Source organism: Protopterus annectens, chromosome 16.part0, assembly GCF_019279795.1.
Source record: "Protopterus annectens isolate FY-2018-M chromosome 16.part0, PAN1.0, whole genome shotgun sequence".
Lineage (NCBI taxonomy): Eukaryota > Metazoa > Chordata > Ceratodontiformes > Protopteridae > Protopterus > Protopterus annectens.
In genome coordinates, this window is record NC_056750.1 from 576,315,790 (window position 1) to 576,336,091 (window position 20,302).

Genomic DNA, 20,302 nt, shown 5'->3' on the forward strand with positions numbered 1-20,302 from the left:
AATTACAAAAACACTATTTTTGCAGTGGCAGCAAAACCACTTACTTGGGGAATGATCCCCTACTTCTTCAGATCTCTAAATATGCTAACTGAAAGATCATTTAAATATAAGAATACAGAAAAACTTTTTCACTCCTGCTACTCTATAATCTCTCTTTTTAACATAGATAGTTTCAACAAAACAGGGAATTGACAGAAACACCAGATAATTTCATAATTTAGCAAAACCTTACTCAACAAGCTTTGTCTCCCATATAAATTCTATGTACTTTGGATCTTTAATTAATCCTAGCTATAATAGCAATAGTTTTCACTTCCTAATTAAGTTTTAGAAGTTCATTCATTAGTTGTCAAATATAGTGAATAATTTTTAAATCCTCAGTAACCCACACTGAACCTTTATCTTGCAAATGTTACTTAGGAAGTGGCTGAAAAAGGGCCATTTAGAATAATACATTTGTATGGTAAATACAGAATAAACAAAAGTTTCTGAGTGGTTTTATGCAGTTTAATTGGTTAGACCTTTTTGGCCAATCCTTTTCTGAATCTGCTGCATTAGGAATATGTAAAACATGATGATGAAAAGTTTACATAGTCTATATTATATTATAGGGCCCAGTATCTTCCCATACAGTTTTCACCACATCTATGCAAAATGACAAAATGACTAGTAGATATAAAGCATGAAGTTAGTAACTGTAGCAAATAATATCCAATGCAAAAAAAAAAAAAGAAAGAGAGAAGTTCTCCAATAAGACACCACTTACCTCTTCCCTCTTAATGAGATATACCAGGTCCTAAAGCCCTCCATCTGTTCCTCTGCATTAAATTGAAAAAAAAAAAAGAATGGCTCCGCCAATCATGCCACCTGACACCTTGGATGGGTCAGCATGCTTCCATCCATGCCCACCCCAGTTATCACAATCACACAGTCTGCATCACATCTAACTGAAACGCAAGTAGTATAATTAAATATGGTCTTCAATAAAATGTTAAGGTATGTAGCAACTGAAAAAAGTGCACAATTTTCTTAACACTGTCATACTTTTAATTTTGTAAGCTCTGTTTTATGTAATGCTGCTTATGTTTGTGGGGTGGTATGTAGGACTTCCTTTTACCACATAGTAAATGGATATGCATGATCAAGACAGTAAATAAGGTGGTCTATGCAGCAATCAGCATTGCAGAAATAATTACATGCAAAAATAAAGCAGTGATTGCTATTGCACGACATCACTATAATGTACAGAATGCATGTGGCACCTTAAAATGAGGATCCTAAGACTTATTTATGCTCATTAGTATTATTACAGCAGTTGCGGTTTGGAAAGGATGAAAAAAAAACACTATTCACTGGCAGCTCTGCATTTAATTATCGTTCTTCAGTCGTATTAAACAGAATCCATTGACAAAGGTTCAAAGAAATGCTTATCCACTTGCAGTATTCTGTTAAATTCCCTCTGTCCTCTATCAACCTATACTTTTTATGTTAAAATGGCTGGGCAGGATGAAAATCTCACATCTCTGCAATGGTGGGGATGCTTTTTTGAATGAGAACTTACCTTTTGATTCCCTCTGTCTTAAGTCCAACAGTGGATAACAATGGTTGGGACTCTGCAAATTATCATCTGACACAGGGTCCAGACTGTTTTTACTTAATCTCCCCTCTGCAGTGTATGTACCATTCAATAGCTAGCATTTATATGCTGATGGTCTTTTCTGCTGCTGTATTATTCATCTTATCCAAAACTCTATATTTGGAAAAGAACTCTAAGTAGTCCCTTCATGTATACATGAATACCCTGCAATGCTGTGTCTCTAGTAAGCTAACACTGCACTGATCTCAAGCAGGAAGCACACACAGAAAAAGAGCTCCATGAAAGGAAGGGTAAATATAATCATTTAAATGAGACCAAAATATTATAATCTTCTAACTTTCTGTAGCTGCAAACAAAAACCACAGTAACCTCCCCAATGTGTTTTCCATGCACTTCCTACAACAAAGTGTGGATATATAGTAGAAAAACTGTTGTGTAGCACTGAGGCATGTATGTGCCATCTCCCTATTAAAATGTTGAGGAAAACATGTGGTAATTATTTGAAATGCAATAGAATAAAATATGGTCTTTATTAATTTTAGGTATCTATCAACTGAAAAAGTACATGTGTTTTTCATACACTGATATACTTTTAACTCTCTGTAATGCTGTTTATATTTGAATGGAGGTTGATTGGAAGGGTACTATACTCATTTACCATTTCTGAAATGTCTCTCATCACTTTTTCAGTGCCTGAAATTATGACTGGTACCCCCATGGGTTTCTGTAGAATTTTTGAGGGCTGACATTGTTTCATGTAGATAAGCTGCTAAACTGCTTTTGGGAATTATACATTTCTACCAGTAGTGGCATTAGGCACAATCAGCACATTCTGTGTACAAAGTTATTGATGTTTAATGACCCTGTCATATGAGCCATCTTTACATTATACAAGTCCCCACCACCAATCCCACATATTACTTTATTTCCTTAGATTTTATTAGTTTTTGTATTTTCTATGGTCCATGTCCTCCGTTACTACACTGAACTACTTTGCTGTTTTCAAATCATGAATATGTAAGGGTAGATTTTTATCAATTCTCTGTGTGTTCAAATGGTTAAAATGCAACATTTCTGCAAAACTCCACAAAAATGAATACAAAAAACACTGAGGAAACATGTTACCAAACATCTTGTGTAAATGTGGTTCTGCAGTACATTCCAAAATGGTATTTCCTCTTTTAGATTTTGTGCATAGGTAGGCTTAGAATGAAACCTTACATGAAAAAAGCAAAAAATAAACCCATGGTTTTCCATGTTTGCTAAATAAATATGTGGTTTGCTATGCTTTATAAATGAATTTTGATTATTTCTTCTTCATTTCATGCTAATAGTGAATGGCACACTTTTATTTAATACTCAAACAAGCACTTGTATTCAAAATGTAGATTGTGTTTGTTATTTAAATTTAAGGCAGTATCTAACAATTGTTTCTGAAGGAACAACATTTTGATTGAGGATTACTGCCTTTCCAAATATAAGAACTGAATCCAGGATGTGATAGAGAAAGAAGAAAAGAAATAGAAGGGAAAATGACTAGAGAGAGAAAACACTGATGAATTATTCCTCAGTGCAGTCATTGAATGAATTTGCAACATAATCAAATACATAACCATGAAATAATTACAAATGCAGAAATATTGTATTTGTGCAATTCATCATTAAAAAAACTGTATTAAAGTTATTGGATAGTCACTTATAACATTTGCAATGATTACAAACTTAGTTAAATAGTAAAATGATCCCTTTACTAGTATTAGTTTATTGATTATTGACAGCTCTGTGCTATATGTCCCTATACATCTGCTAATATAATATGTGTTTTTCATTTTTAGAGTGCAGAATTTAAACATTTTGTGTATGCATTGGAGATTAGGAGAACTTAGCACAATGTATAGTCATGTCCTTTCATGGTGTTCTTAAATAATTTAATCATGTAAATGAATATTCAAATTGTGTTTTTCAGTTCTGGTTATCTGTTTACTAAATGTACGTATCAAGCATGTTTTGCAAGTTACTGATTTCTAATATTTTAATTTCAGGGACCTCCTGGGAAAGACGGACTGCCTGGACACCCTGGACCAAGAGGAGAAACAGTAAGTACTGCAAGATCAAAGAACGTGCACTGTGACAAATATAGATACATCAGGTAATACACAGTCTTAGAGATTCAGAAATGTACTACTCAGTGAACAGTCCTGTTCTTAGCAAGATGTACAGTATGTTATATGCCCAAGTCATTCAAAGACAACCATTTCACTGCAGTCACCCAGCTGAACCAGTCTTCTGGTTTCATTTCTCCATGTCTTTAGGGTTTCTACTACCATGATGGGAATGGACCACATTCCTAAGTCAAAGTGTGATTAAAGTTCATGAAATTAGTACTGCTTAGTACTATTTCAATCGTTGATGTTAGACAAAAGTGCTCTATGCAGCACCAGCAATGTGCGCAGAAATTACTCCTTCTGTAATTCATATGGAGTTACATGTATCGGTAGCATATCTAGATATGACTGTAAATTCTCTTTTAAGAGACTAATTGCTTCTACTACTGTTGGAACTGTCTTGGTATCCTTCTTCCACATTGCCCTCATTTCTGCCTGTAATTCCTGGTATTGTATGACTTTGTATGTCTCTGTCTGTAAGACACTGAAATCACTGGGTGTAGCAATTTCAGTGATCAATGCCACTTTTGTCTTCTTTTCATGGATTACTATATCTGATTTTCTCCCATTTATTTTTTTTCAGCTGCTAGTAATGGGTAATTCCATTTGATATAAACTTCATCATTCTGTATAATTGTTTGTGGCTCATGTTTCCAATGCTTCTCAGCTACTTCTCAGCACAATCCCCAGTGCAACAGTCTTGCCACATTATTCAGTATACAGTCCTTCTGCCATTAGTGCATCACACCCAGCAACAAGATGTGTGACTGTTTCCACTTCTGTTTTACAGAACCTGCATTTATCTGTTTCTCCCACATGTGCAATGCACTTTGTAAACCAATGTGTACATAAGTCCACTGTCCTGAGACATAAATATTAACCTTTCATCTTTTGATTTAAATTCACCTCTCCTCAACCATTCCTGCATCAGATCCTGATTGACATGAAGTTGTTCCAGGAGTTTTCTGTACTAGCAGCTATATTTATGCCTTTTCCACATGTCTTGCCTTCTCATCTGATCCTTTACCTTAAATTCTGTCTTTTGTATTTTTGATATATTCAGGTCCTAGTTGATCTTTGTTGACTCCTGGTTCAGTTTCCATTCCCACTTGACACCGATATGCTTCTGCTAAACTAAGCAGGGAAGCCATCTTAGACTTGTTCTTCTCATGTTTTAAAACTTTCATTATGTTTGGGTCTCGTGAGGTCAGCAGATATGTATGCAGTCTTACAATTGCAGATCTGTGCATGTAATTAATTTTGAAGAGGCCCATACATCCTTCAGAATGAGGATATATAATCTTGGTATATTCTAATTTTTGCATATCATTTAAGCATGCAGGATTTTTTTTTGTTTTCCTGTCCAACTGATCCAGTACCTTTTAGGGCCAGTCAGTCACCCCAAAACTGTAAGTTAGAAAAGCAAGAGCATATTATTTTATCTTGGACTTTGTTCCTAGATGTCAAGGCTGATTTCAGTATTAATTTTAGTGTTCTGAAGTATTCCTTACTGAGTTTTTTTGTTCTTATTGCATTTATTCATGTTTTATTGCTAATCCTTCCTCAATTCACAAATATTTATATACCCCCTACTGCTCAAGTTCTTTTATATCACACTCCTGTCACAGACTTTTTCTTTTCTTGGTGCTGCAATGTTCCTGCATTAAATGTTGCTTTTCCATGTTTATCAAGACCAAATGACTTTCTTATGTCATCTGAGAAAGTTTTAACTACTTGCAGTTGTGCTTTCCGCTCCTTATCTGCTGGCCAGGGAGAGTGGTGAGCATTGTACTGCAAATCTAATGCTAGAGGAGTGGTCTCAACACTGAAATTGTAGCGTATTGGCCATTTTTGGGCTGATTTCTATCCCTTTCAACTTTCTGGCATAAAAATGCTCATTTGCACTATTTTGCCCATCACAGTGGGGCTAAGGTTAAACTATTCCTGGTGCCAGAAAGTCTGCTCTTCAAATTTTCCCTTAGAATTAGCTGGTTTCTCAGTAGTAGCACTAAAATCTGAATCTCTGTGACCAGCACTTGCTCTGAAACCTGCTGGAAAGCACGAGGAAGCCTTAAACTGATACAAGCACTCAACTCTCCTTGTTAATAAGGAGAAATTAATCGCAGGCACTAAACAGCCCATAATTGTAAAATACCTTACCAAGGTAAGGGAAAACAGCTCTTGTACTTCACAAAAGAAACACCGAACCAGGCATGTCCAAGGATCAGCTTAAGGGTGATTTCTCCTGTCCACCTAGTGAATCTGGGCATACTGGGGCAATCCGGCAATTGCCTCATGTACACAGACAACCTTCTCCTCCTACCTCCCAAACTACAAACTGCGAGAGATGCACTTACATAGCCAAACTGGAAGCAAAGCTCTCTCCAGCCAAGATTGTGCTAGACAGTCAAGGGCAGAAGGTTAACACCTGCACTACACCTCTAGCACAACATAGTCCTTCAAAACCCACACCACCAACATCCACACACAGTAACACTAAACCCACATATGCAGAGGCCCTCAACATTAACTTGCCCAAGCAACAAAGACCTCTGAAGCTGAAACGCAAACAAACACCAATCACAACCAAAGTGACATATAGCTCAAAACACCAGTGTGCCACCCAACAGCCCCCTAAAGCAAGACAACGTACCCAACACTTTAGTCATAGGTGACTGTATAGTCAGGCACACTGATGTCCCACTCACAGTTGGGTGCCAGGATCCACCACATAACGCATGCACTCAAGTCACTCCACAACAAGTACAAATATGACTCTGTCATTGTCCATGTTGGAATGAATGACTTGAGATGTACCTCCCTGGACTACATGACAAGAGACATGGAAGACCTCTCAGATCATGTGGCCCAGGCAGGTATGACCCTAGCCCTGAGTAACATCATGCCTTCACCCAGAATGATACCACGTATAAGGACAAAATGATTTGACTTCAACAATTGGCTAAGTTTCTGGTGTCATTCAAAGGGGATCCAGTATCTGTCTGCCTGGGACGACATGATCGACAAACCACGATGCTTTGCCAGAGATGGTCTGCACCTGTCATCCCTGGGATTCAGGTTACTGGCTTAGGCTTTTGCCATCCCTATAGTGCCCTTTTTAGGCAAGGCTCAAAGGTCAAAACCACCACCATAACAGATATAAGCATGCAAAATCTGAAGGTAATGCTCTTCAATGCTAGAAGTCTAAACCTCAAAATGCACTCTCTTGAGCCACTCCTAAAAATGGAGAACATCGATATCTGTTCAGTAACTGAGACCTGGTTCAAGGCTCCAGAGAGCACCCCTGCAATACCAGGCTACAACTCTTACCACACTTTTCGACCACCAAACCAGGACCGAAACATTAAAGGTGGAGGAGTGTCCATATTCACCAAGGATATTCAAACCTCCAGGCTAGCTGCCCAACCAAATGCATCTGAAATTCTATAGGTGCAACTAGCACTAGGTAAGACTGGAATCCAAATTGTAGCTTGCTACAGATCCCCCACCATGCCCCAAGATTCTAACAACACCTTTCTAAACATACTGGAAAATATTAAGATACAACCAAACACCCTAATACTGGGTGATTTCAACTACCCTGACATTAACTGGGAAAACGACTCGGGCACCAACACCTTTGCCCAACGGTTCTTGGAATTCATAAATTCCAGTGCCCTGGATCAACTAATTCATAGTCCCACCAGGGGCTCAAATAACCTACACCTGGTCATTACCAACAAGGGAGATCGATGTTCCACACCAGTGTTCACCCCCTCGTTGGTCAGGTCTGACCATAAGCTAATCACCATTGACGTCCACATCCCACCCCAGGACCCCAGTAGGGAAACCTCCATAAAAAACTTCTCCAAGGCCAACATCATGCTACTAAAGTCAGAAGTAACAAACTTCATGACACCCATGCAGATGGGAACTGAACGTTCAACTGCTAAATCCTACAGTCAGGCACTGTACGAGCACATCCACTCATGCATGAATTGTGCCATTCTAAATAGAACCAAGAAGCTCTCCTCCAAAAAAAGGAAGCCAATCTGGTGGTCCCCTGCCATAAACAAATTATACAACAGAAGGAAAATCTGCTGCAGAAAAGAGGAAAATCCCAGGATCCAAAAATCTCCCTTACCAGCCTCAGTAAGAAGCTGAGATCCCTCATAAAATCTTCCAAAGCTAGTTATGAAAATAAAATTGCCAAAGATTCCAAGGATAACCACAAGGCATTCTATAGTTATGTCAAGAATCTAAATGGCAATGCTCAAATCTGCTCTGAGCTACAACAGAATGGCATTAAATATACTGATCCCAAGGATATTGCCAATATCCTGGCAGATCGATTCAGTGCCAACTTCACCCCCCTCTCACCCCCTAAAGGGCCCATCTCAATAACAAAAGATTGCCAAATTCCGGTAATCACGACCACATAGGTACAAAATGCACTCTCCAAAGCTAAGAATACAACATCCATTGGACCAGACGACATCCCAGGCTGTGTACTACATGAACTACAAAATGAACTGGCACCTCACCTAAGTGTCATGTTTAATCACAGCCTCACCTCAGGCTTTGTGCCCAATGAGTGGCGCACAGCTACATTTATCCCACTCCACAAAGGAGGATCCACCTTCCATCTCGTGAACTATCTTCCCGTCATTCTAATGAGCCTGATCTGCAAAGCCATGGAAAGCATTATCGTGGAAATTATAAACAAAGACATTGGCAACCTTCAAACACTGGACCCCACCCAGTTTGGTTTCATGAAGGGCCAATCTTGTCTCTTCAACCTGACTGACTTCTTCGAATCAGTCTCCAGAGCCGTGGATCAGGGTAAGGCAGTCTACACAGTCTATCTGGACCTTGTCAATGCCTTCAACACCATCCCCCACTCTGGAATCATAGATAAACTTACTAAGCTGGGCATTAATCCCTATGTCACTTGATGGGTTGCCAACTGGCTTACTGACACAACCCACACTTGAAAGGTAACCGATTCCAAATCCAGCTCCAGACAAGTGACAAGTGGAGTACCTCAGGGATCAGTCCTGGTACCGCTCTTGTTTGGCATCTACTTCTCTGAAGTACAGGCCAGCACTAAGGGACTCTGGCTAACAAAGTTCGCAGATGACTGCAAACTGGGAGCCATCACTGAATCCCCAAATGATGTGGATATTCTACAAAAGGTCCTTACAGAAACAGATGCTTGATGCCAGAGCCATGGGCTCAAGCTCAATGCCAAGAAATGTATAGTTATCCCCTTTGGGAAAAAATATGTACCCATGAATTACCACATAAGTGGCAGTACACTAAAAACCAAAAGTGTGATAAGGGACTTAGGAAAACAGGTGGACAGTGGCCTCACCTCCGATAACCACATCGCCACAACAGTCAGGCAATCCTTCTATGTGGCACACCTTATCACTAATGGCTTTTCATCCAGAAAAAAGGAGGTCATTGTCCCACTGTACTCATCCTTCATTACACCCATTATTGAGTACAACACCCCATTTGGTATGTACGTCACAAGACACCTGCAACAGCTAGAAAGGCCACAAAAATAACTCACTAAAAGAATCACAGGCCTAAAGCAGATGCCCTATGCTGACCATCTAAAAAAACTCCAGCTACATTCTGTCGTATATCGCCTACTCAGAGGTGATCGCTGCTTAACATACAAGGCCATGTCAAACCCAGAGCTGTTGGACATGCTACACTTAAAGAAATCTCAATCCTTCAGAGCCACACGCTCCAGGGATCCAAATCTGGTCATCACAATGAACAAAACATGCTGGAGGGATAGGTTCCTGACCCAGCGACTCCCCATACTCTGGAATAGACTGCCTATACATGTCAAGCAGAATGCCTCTTTGGCCCTCTTCAAAAGGAACCTTGACGATTGGATGGGAGATAAGAAATTCACCCCGGGGATCACGTCAGTCACCCTGCTAGACAGGGGACCAGGGAAGTAAATATTCTGGGAAGAAGTAGCCAGGGAATTGTTATGGCTAGGCTTGTAGAGGCCCTAGGGCCGATATCCTAGTACGAACCTATGAACTATACAGTTTTAAATCATCCATAAAAGGAAGATGAGAATTTGTAATGCTTTGTGGTTTTCTGGGAGCCAAACTGTAACCATGACCTAGTCTGTTAAGTAGACAGTTGAACAGGTTAAAGGCACGACAAAAGAGCAGTGGTGAAAAAAAATCACCCTTGATAGCCCCCTTTGAATTTTTATTCCTAAGATAATAATTTGTCCATTATCATGGCTTAGCTGCAAAGTGCTTTGCAACTGTTTCATGGCCACTGTAAAGTAATTGATCAATGTAGGGTGTATCTTATACATCTGTAAGCATTCCTTTATCCACGGATGTCAGATGCTGTCAAATTCTTTTTCGTAACTGATCCAAGTCATACTTTGATTCTTCCCATTTTTTACAGTTCTTCAATATGACTTTAACAGCAAATGATCCTTTGTTCCATATGGCTTTCTTTTGTTATCCTTTTGTTCTACTGCCATAACTGAGATTTCTTCTGAATGACTGTAAACTCTGTCGGCCTCAGTTCCAGTATATAGTTTATATATTGTTGGAAGGCATGTTATTGTCTATAGCTTTTAGGATAGCTTGCAGGTGCATTTTTAAGGAGAAGTACTGCTTTACCTGTTGTTAACCAGGTTGGTGCCTGTTTGGGATGTGCATTTAGTAGTTCTTACTCAGGGTTAAATATTCATGTGAAAAAATTGTCCAAAAATACTCCAAGCAGCAAACAGCAGATACTCACAGTAGTAACACACCTGTGCAGTCTCTTAATAAAAATTATTGTAGAACAGGTAAGCACTTTCACAAATCAATGTTTGCTTCATCAGACCATCTTACTTCACATCTCACAGCAATTTAAATAGTCACTCTAAAAGAATTTTGAAATGACCAGTCACATATCTCCCTTATCCATGATCTCATAAAATACATGACCGGTCCAATCAAAGAAACTCTGATAGTTTAAAAATGCATACACCATGAATTAAAATACATTACAAATATATAAAAAGTATGTATAAGAATAATATTTCCTATAGCATATAAAGCATACAAATAACAAAACTTATATTCATCTTCTATCAACATATATCAGGGAATCATGTCAATAAGTTCCTATTCTTAAGTTTAGATGTAATTAGTATATGTTCATTCAGCCCTTTCTCTAAATATGCCTTAAGGTTGACAATCCACTTAAACTCACTCCTTTTCTTCTGTTACATTAGTTATATTTCCCATCCTGACGTCATCCCCAACTATTTATAAGACACTAAATTTAAACTTATGGCCCATCCCCTACTCAAGCATATGCTTGGCAATGGCACTATAAGTATGTCCCCTCTATCATACAGCAGATATGGTCCCTTATATGCTCCCTCAGATGCCTATTCATTTTTCCTATATTCATTTTTCCTATATAGAAAGATCTACAACATACACACCGGGCAAAATATATACTTTTTTGCTGATCTTGCTAGGAGTCTTAGGAAGAATAAAGTGAGCCCTTATTATTCAGCATATAAGTATAATAACTCTAAGCAAGACAGGAAGTTTAATAATGTAGCGCTTGCACTTACATACACCAGTGATAGCAAAATGATCAGAGGTATTATAGAGAGGAACTGGCATGTATTACAAGCAGATGGTCAAATAGCAGAATTGGTGGGAGAAAAACCTTCTGTGGTTTACAGAAATACTAGGTCACTCAAGCAGAGGTTATATTATCCTAAGAGTGCTGGTGGTATAGTATGCCAATCCTATGTAAAGGAACTAGGAAATTTAACAACGGTAATTTCTGTACCTATATATTTGATGAGACAGTATTTGAACATCCTGATACAGGGAAAAAGTATGATGTAAAGGTTGATGCTGGCTGTAACAGCAAAAACCTTATATATCTTGCCCAGTGTGTATGTTGTAGATCTTGCTATAAAGGAAAAATAAATAGGCATCTGAGGGAGCATATAAGGAATTAAGTCTACTGCATGAAAAGGGGTCGTAATTATAGTGCCATTGCCCAGCATATGCTTAAGCAGGGGATGGGACCATCAGATTAGATTTAGTGTCTTAGAAATAGTTGGGGATGATGTTAGGATGGGAAATATAACTAATGTACCAGAAGAAAAGGATCTTAAATGGACTGTCAACCTTAAGGCACATTTAGGGAAAGGGCTGAATGAACATATAGTAATTACATCTAAACTTAAGAATATAAATTTATTGAAATAATGCCCTGATATATGTTGATAGAAGATAAATATAAGTTTTGTTATTTGTATGCTTTAGATGCTGTAGGAAATGTTATTCTTATATATACTTTTTATATATTTGTTGTTGCTGTGTCTTTCGGCTTTTCCCGGTTAGGGGTCGCCACAGCTGAACTCCAGTCCGCTAATGATTGGCAGTAGATTTTTACATGCCGAGTTGCCAGCCCTAACACACAACCTTCAACAAAGGTACACCCATTCACGCATGTCTTCACACAGAAGACGATCTAGCTGAGAATCGAACAGGACAACGTCTTACTGTGAGGCGACAATGCTACCTCAGCACCACCACCGCAGTACTTTTTAATGTATTTTAATTCATGGTGTATGTATTTTTAAACTGTTAGAATTTCTTTGAATGGACCGGTCATGTGTTTATGAGATCATGGATGAAAGAGATATTTGATTGGTCATTTCAAAAATTTTTTAGTGTTTGACTATTTAAATTGCTGTAAAATATGAATTAAGATGGTCTGATGAAGCAAACGTTAGATTTGTGAAACCGTACCTGTTCTACAATAAATCATTTTTATTAAGAGACTGCACTGGAGTGTTACTACTGTGATTATCTGCTGTGTGCTACTTGGAGTATTTTTGAACAATTTATTTACTTCTTTGTACTCAGTAGCAGCTGTCAACAAGTGGAGGTTTGTTGTATATTCATGTAAAGAAGTTAATACCTTTAGCCAGAAGTTAGGAACTGCATTTGGGCCTGGGGTTTTCCAAACAGGAACTTTTCTTATGCTTGTTTCAATTACTCTGGCCATTACTTCATTCCATTTCATATCTTGTACAGCTGAACTTTGTATTTTTTTGTTTTTATTTTTACACTTTTTCTATCCATTCAGCATCTTTGTTGTGTGTGTATATATATATATATATATATATATATATATATATATATATATATATATATATATATATATCAATTTCTTGCGTGTGTGTGGTGTTTCTATTTCTTCTGCTTTGTTTCCCATTTCTCTGTAAAACGTTTTTGAGTCATCACTGAATTGCTTATTATGTACTTTTCATTGATATTTATCTGCACATCTTTTAAGTTTTTTTCTGTATGTGTTGATATCTTTATTATTTGCAATAGTTTATGACATATCCCCATCTGTTCTAATACTGTGTGTTGCTCTTATCCTGTCTATCTTTCTAGGTATTTTTGTTGATCTGTTCTCTCTTCTATAATCTTTTAAAAGTGACACTTCTTGTCTTAACTGCTGTATAGTTTTCTCTATTTGATACTTCCATAATAACATTTAACTTCTTCTCTTCCTTGTCATTATTACCCTCAGTTTTTGTAGTAAGACTTTATCTGTTATTAATTTAGCTGCACAGTAATATATCCTATTTACTTCTGTTTTCTGTAATCTTGTTGACCTTAATATGTGCATCCATCTCTATCAAATAAAGCAACTCTTCCCTTAGATGATTTTCTTCTAAGCTGAGGGCATATTCTTTATTAATCGTTTTCTGCAGGCATTCTACAGAAAGTTTTAGAACATCTTCCTGTGACATATTCTGTTTAGCTGCATCCTGCATCATCTGTTACACTCATTGGCGTATCAGTCCACAACAATGACTGCATCAGAGTTGCCATTGTTTCCTGCTACTTCCCTTGCTGTTCAACTCCAACAGAACTTTTATAATGGTTTCCTACTGAAGACTCCAGAGTATCTTCGTGTGGCAAGTGAGTACATGCTTCCTGTTCCACCTGTTTCTCCTTAATTTGGGGATTCATTGTTCCATCATGCTGTCACATTGCCAAAGCTGGATTTTCTACACTAAATCCTTCATTCTGCAGGTAATCTGTAACTTCAGTTTCTACTTTAATTTCTCCATTACCAGTCCTCTTTCCTACTTTCTCCCCATTGTTTAATTTTTTTGTATTGTGAAATTTTCCATATCCAGATGCCTTTGCCTGTATTTCTCTTCAAACATCTTTGATGCTGCTTTTTTGTACTGATTAATTTTGTTTTCTCCTTTGCATAGATAATGCATATTAAATCTCTTTTTCTTTTCCATGTCAATATTTCTTCTTCAGATGTCTTCCACTCCACCTGTTTCTCCGTATGTTTGGGGACTCGTTTTATCATGCTGTGACATAACTTGTGTTAGACTTTCTGCACTAAATCCTTCATTTTTCAGGTATTCTAAACCTTCAGGTTTATTTAACTTCCACTTAACTAATCTTATGTTCTACATTTCCCTTTGTGGTCTTATTCTTTGAATTGTGAAAGTGTTCATATTTGGGTTTCTTTGTATTTGTCTTCAAATATCTTTGGAACTGCTTTTTGTATTGATTAGTTTAGCTTTCTCCTTTACATACATATTGCACCATATCAGATCTCTTTCTTTCCATGTCCATGTTTCCTTTTTATACCTCTAGGTATTGTTCTTTGTATCTTCACACTTCTCTGTTTTTCCAAATGGCTCACAAAGTTTCTTGGTCTGTATAATGTTTATCATGGATCTGTTGTATTAATGAGCTCAGATTTGCATTTGAAGCTTTTGGCAGTTTTCTTCTGCAAGTATTTTTCTTTCCTGTAATTTTGCTCAATCCTTCTGAATATCTTCTATCTGGAAATTCTGGGCTTCCTGCATAACAGTAACAATACATAATTTCTTCCTTATCCTCAACAGTCCATTCTATCATCTTTATGGCTCTTTTTTTGGCCTGTTAGCTTTTGTATTTTTTGTGAACTACTACTTCCTTCTGTAACAGGGTCCATCCTCACAATGAGCCTGGCCTAACCCCACTGTAGGATTGTTTCCATGTATCGAGGTTTCTACACTGTCATTTCTTTTTCAGTCCTGGAACCAGTGCGAATACCAGGATTAGGCACTTTTATTCTGAGACTAGTGCACACAGCTGTCTTTTTTATTTTACAACCTATTTCTGTACATATGCTATATCAAATACAGTCTGTATATCACTGCCGTCTTTGTGAGATGTTGCAAAAACAGGGTCCACCTCATGAAGGTACTCACCAAGACATGAAGATGAATTAAATTCCAGAAATACTACTCTCCACTGCTTGCTGATTTTATCATCTCTCCATTTGGAGTGTGTTTTTTTTTTTAGTTTCTCCAAATCTTTTGGGTTTCTAATACCATGACGGGAGTAGACCCCATTCCTAAGTCAAAGTACGATTAAATTCCGTGAAATTAATATTGTTTCAATGTTTGATGTCAGCCAAAAGTGCTTTTTGTAGCACCCGCAATGTGCCCAGTAATGGCTCCTTCTGCAATTCGTACAGAGTTACATTGATTGCTAACATATCTAAATATGATTGTGGATTCTTTTTTATAAGACCCGTTGCTCCTACTACTATTGGAACTGTCTGGGTATCTTTCTTCCACATTGCTCTCATTTCTGCCTGCAGATCCTGATATGACTTTGTGTCTCTCTGGTACACAAGACACTTTAGTCACTGGGTGTGGCGATTTCGATGATCAATGCTACTCTTGTCTTCTTTTTCCTTAACCACTATATCCGGTTTTCTAGCATCTATCTTTTGAACTGTTGGTAATGGGTGATCCCATGTGATATAAACCATCATTTTCTATGATGCTTTGTGGCTTATGTTTCCAATGTTTTTCAGCCACTTCAATACCATAATGTTTGTACAATCCCCAGTGCAACAATCTTGCCACATTATTATGCCTTTCAGTATACAGTACTTCCGCCATTAGTATGTCGCAACCAGCAACAAGGTGTGTGACTGTTTCCAATTTGGTTTTACAAAACCTACATTTGTCTCTTTCTCCCACCTGTTCAATGGAGTTTGTAAACCAGCATGTACATAGCCCACTATCTTGGGTTGCCAATATTAACCTTTCATCTCTTGGTTTGAATTTGCCTCTCTTTAACCATTCCTGCATTCGTTCCAGATCAACATGAGGTCCTTCCAGAAGTCTTCTATACTTGCAACTGTATTTATGCTTTTTCTACATTTCTTGCCTTTTCATCTGGTCCTTCACCTTATATTCTTTCTTTTTTTTTTTTGGCACCTTCAGTAGCTGCCTGATTTTTATCTACTTCTGGTTTGATTTCCATTCCTGCTTGACACCAATATGTTTCTGCTAAATTAAGCAGAAAAGTCATTTTGGATTTATTCTCCTCATATTTCAAAACTTACACTACATTTGGATCTTGTGAGGTCAGAAGATATGTCCACACAATTGCAGATCTACACATGTGATCAATTTCAAGGAGGATGACCCCTCCTTTGGAACGGGGAATATATAATCTTGGTATGCATTGATTTTTATAAAATCATTTGGTGAGCATGAAGCACCCTTCTTGTTTTCTTGTCTAATCTTTCCAGCACGTTTTGGGGCCAGTCAGTCACTCCAAAACTGTAAGTTAGGACAGGAAGAACAAATTGGTTTATGGCTTGGATTTTATTCCTAGATGTCAACACTGTTTTCAGAATTAATTAAAGTCTTCTAAAGTATTCCTTACTAAGTTTTATTCGCATTTGTTCATGTTTTATTGTTGATCCTTCACCAATTCCCAAATATTTATACACTCCCTCTTGCTCAAGTTCTTTTACATCACATTATTGTCCCAAACTGATGTTTTCCTGGTGCTGCAGTTTTCCTGATTTAATGGTTGCTTTTGCACACTTTTCAAGATCAGATGGCATTCTTATATCATATGAAAAAGTTTTGACAACCTGCAGCTGTGCTTTCAGTTCCTCATCTGATGAGCTATACAGTTTTAAATCATCGACAAACAGAAGATGAGAAGTCTTTATACTTTGTTGTTTTTTAGGAGCCAAATTGTAGCCATGGCCTAAGCTGTTAAGTAAATAGCTTAATGGGTTAATAGCAACGGTGAGAAACAGACACCCTGGAATATCCCACTTTGAATTTTTATCACCGGGATAATAATCAGTCCTTTATCATGGCTTAATTGCAAAGTGGTCTGCAATTGTTTATGGTCACTTTAATGTAGTCAATCAGTGTAGGGTATATCTTATACATTTTTAAGCACTCTTTTATCCATGAATGTGGGATACTATCAAATGCTTTTTTATAGTCAATCTTAACTTAAATTCTTCCCCTTTTTACAGTTCTTCAATATTACTTTATTTAACAACAAATGATCCCTTGTTCAATATGACTTTTTTTATTTCCCTTTTGTTCTACTGCTATAATTGAGATTTCTTCTAAATGACTATAAACCCTGTCAACATCAATTCCCATATATAGTTTATATGCCATTAGAAGGCAAGTTATTGGTCTATAATTTTTAGGGTAGCTTGCAGGATCACTCTTAAGTAGAAGCACTGTGTTGTCTGTTATTAGCCAGGTTGGTGTCTGTTCAGGGTGCGCATATAAATAGTTCTTACTCATGGTTAAATCCTCATGCAAAGATGTTAATACTTTTAACCAAAAGTTTGGTACTGCATCTGGGCCTGGGGTTTCCAATTAGAGGCTTTTATTAACTTTGTTTCAATCTCTCTGGCTGTTACTTCATCCCATTTCATATCATGTACCTTTAAACTTCTTATTCTTTCTTTGACTTCTTCTATCCATTTAGCATCTTTGTCGAAGTCTGTTAAGATCTAAGTCTGTTTTTTAATTTCTCCAAGTCTTTTGGGTTTCTAATACCATGACGGGAATGGACCCCATTCCTAAGTCAAAGTACAATTTAAGTTCAGAAAATTAGTATTGTTTCAATCTTTGATGTCAGCCAGTAGTGCTCTTCGCAGCACCTGCAATGTGCCCAGTAATATGACTCCTTCTGCTGTTCGTATGGAGTTACATGTATTGGTAGCATATCTATATATGACTGTAAATTCTTTTTTATAAGATCCATTGCTCCTACTACTATTGCAACTGTCTGGGTATCTTTTTTTAAACATTGCTCTCATTTCTGCCTGCCTGTAGTGTGGCATTGGTGATGCTGGCAAAGACTAAAAGCAAATGTGACAATCTAGGGGCATGGCTAATGCAAATGAACCATGTGCTCTTTTCCAGAAATTCCAGACATAACTCCAGTTTGACAGTTTGCTCTTATTTTGGTGTTCTCTTCCCCAGAAATATTGGAGTAGAACAGAAGAATGATTCACAGAATAGCTCTACTGCTGTTTTGGGGGTAGAAAAGAGAAAAAGGCTGCCGTTTGCAAAGGTGTATACCCATTCACTTTTGTGCCAGGATGGAGTCTGTCAGCAGTGCAGCAGCCAAGTAGTGCATATGTGTGTGTGTGTGTGTGTGTGTGTGTGTGTGTGTGTGTGTGTGTGTGTGTGTGTGTGTGTGTGTGTGTGCATGCGCACACACAAGCACAAGTACATGCATGCATTTAGGGGCATGACTGAAGCTATCTCTAAACCTGTATATGCAATGTGTGTGAGTGTGCATGAGATCTAGTCTGTATGCGTGAGCACATGTAAATGTTACTAGCTGTTTGTGCTGAAGGAGAAAACTCTGGTGTGGTTCAGTCTAGTACTGTTAGTGTTCAGTTCAAGGACATGATATTGAGCTGTTAATGAAATGCTGCTGACAGTGGATTTGTAACGTCACTAAATCACACATTATTGTAATTGTGATACTGATCCCAGTAGCCATACCCAGATGGCACTGGTGGCAGTTTTACTCGGAGTCCCAGCTCGTGTTTTGTAATACTTGAAACTAAGCATCTATAAAGCTAGTGTCATGAATTACCAAAATGGCATTCATGAATGACATGTATTTTGCCTGTTGGAGTCAAGCCATATTTTTATAAGGCAGGAAAAATGTTTTTAATCCAGCAGAAAATTGTGCAGTCTGAGGCAGAAAATTATACTTTTGTGAGTTAAATAATTGTCGTGCAAGACAAACAACTTGCTTTGCTTTCATTTACAGACTGCTCGCTTCTCCTTTTCTTCCTCTACTACAGTATCTTGCAGCTCATACACTAAATACGTAACCACATATGTGAATTTCTGCTTAGTCTTCCTGGACTTGTGTACTGCTCCCTGTAATTCTCCCTTTCCCCCTCTCAGCCTCTATTTTACACTGTTCATCTCACACAGTTTTTAAGGTAAAATGTTTTCCAAGAAGTAGTTATGTCATAGCCAAAGCTTACTGGTTGTTTTTTTTTCTAACCCTGTTGCACTGCTGATTTGGTGGTTGAAAAGTCACATCCCCCTACATGGCTATAATGGAGGTTTAGCCCCTACTGTCTCTAAAAATTATGCTCAGTGCTGTTTTGTCATTTTTTCCTGGATACATTAATTCACTACTTCAACGAAACTGATTAACTTTTCATGACTTCAACTTTTCTTCCTACTGTTATAAACGCTCCAGATATTTTTCTTTCAAATACATGTACTTGCATTAAATAAGTGGTACATTTTGGATTAATTTCTTCTTAAACTCTGAGCTTTGGCCAGCTAAGACCTACATGCAATCAAATGGATGTATAAGTGAATTTAAGTAAATCTTTATCTGCACTTTTTTCAAATAATACAGCATTTAAATTGATTTATTTGTGTTGCATTAAATACTATCTAGCTGGAAGTTGTGGCTCTGTTTTTTCAGTTAATGCTTGTTAGAATTCCTGCATAGCCAGTGATAAGTGGGGGTAGTTCACTTCATTGTTATTCGGTTTCTGCCTTATATAAGTGGTACATTTTGGATTATTTTCTGCTTAAACTCTGTGCTTTGGCCAGCTAAGACCTACATGCAATCAACTGGATGTATAAGTGAATTTAAGTAAATCTTTAATTGCACTTTTTTAAAATAATACAGTATTTAAATTGATTTATTTATGTTGCATTTATAGTATCTAGCTGGGAGTTGTGGCTCTGTTTTTTTCAGTTAGTTCCCACCCACTCTCCCTGCTTTTGTTTTGGTGTTAATCTTGGTGGCTTTGAAACTGGCCGCCCCTCTTGTAAATTTGCATTTGGATACTCCTCCTGGGCCCATCTCATTTGCTCACTCAAAATAAAAAATTTGCACTTTTTTCATCTGCTTTTACTGTATTTGTGTTTCTTCCTACTTTATTACTTTATTTTGCTTTTGTGTCATCTTAAAAGTACCCAATTGTATTTATTACTGCTTGGTGTAACTATCATTCTAAGCCTTTTGGTTTAAGCACTTGGGCTTCAGACCAGTTGTTTTACATTAAGAAGGTTTGTGGTCTGCACTGTTGTGGCAGGACAGGCAGCTTACATCCTTCTAAGTTGGGAACTGCTGATTGAAAGCTTAGTGTCTGTTATTCTAAA

General features: G+C 37.6%; 1 protein-coding gene across 2 annotated transcripts in view; it reads left to right on the forward strand.

The window, feature by feature from the left end:
• COL5A1 (collagen type V alpha 1 chain) overlaps nucleotides 1-20,302 on the forward strand; it is a 1,013,097-nt gene that overhangs the window by 813,755 nt on the left and 179,040 nt on the right. For both annotated transcript variants that reach the window (XM_044058757.1, XM_044058756.1), the window contains exon 37: nucleotides 3,640-3,693. In XM_044058757.1, coding sequence (XP_043914692.1) covers nucleotides 3,640-3,693 — 54 coding nt within the window. The remainder of the gene's footprint in view (nucleotides 1-3,639; nucleotides 3,694-20,302) is intronic.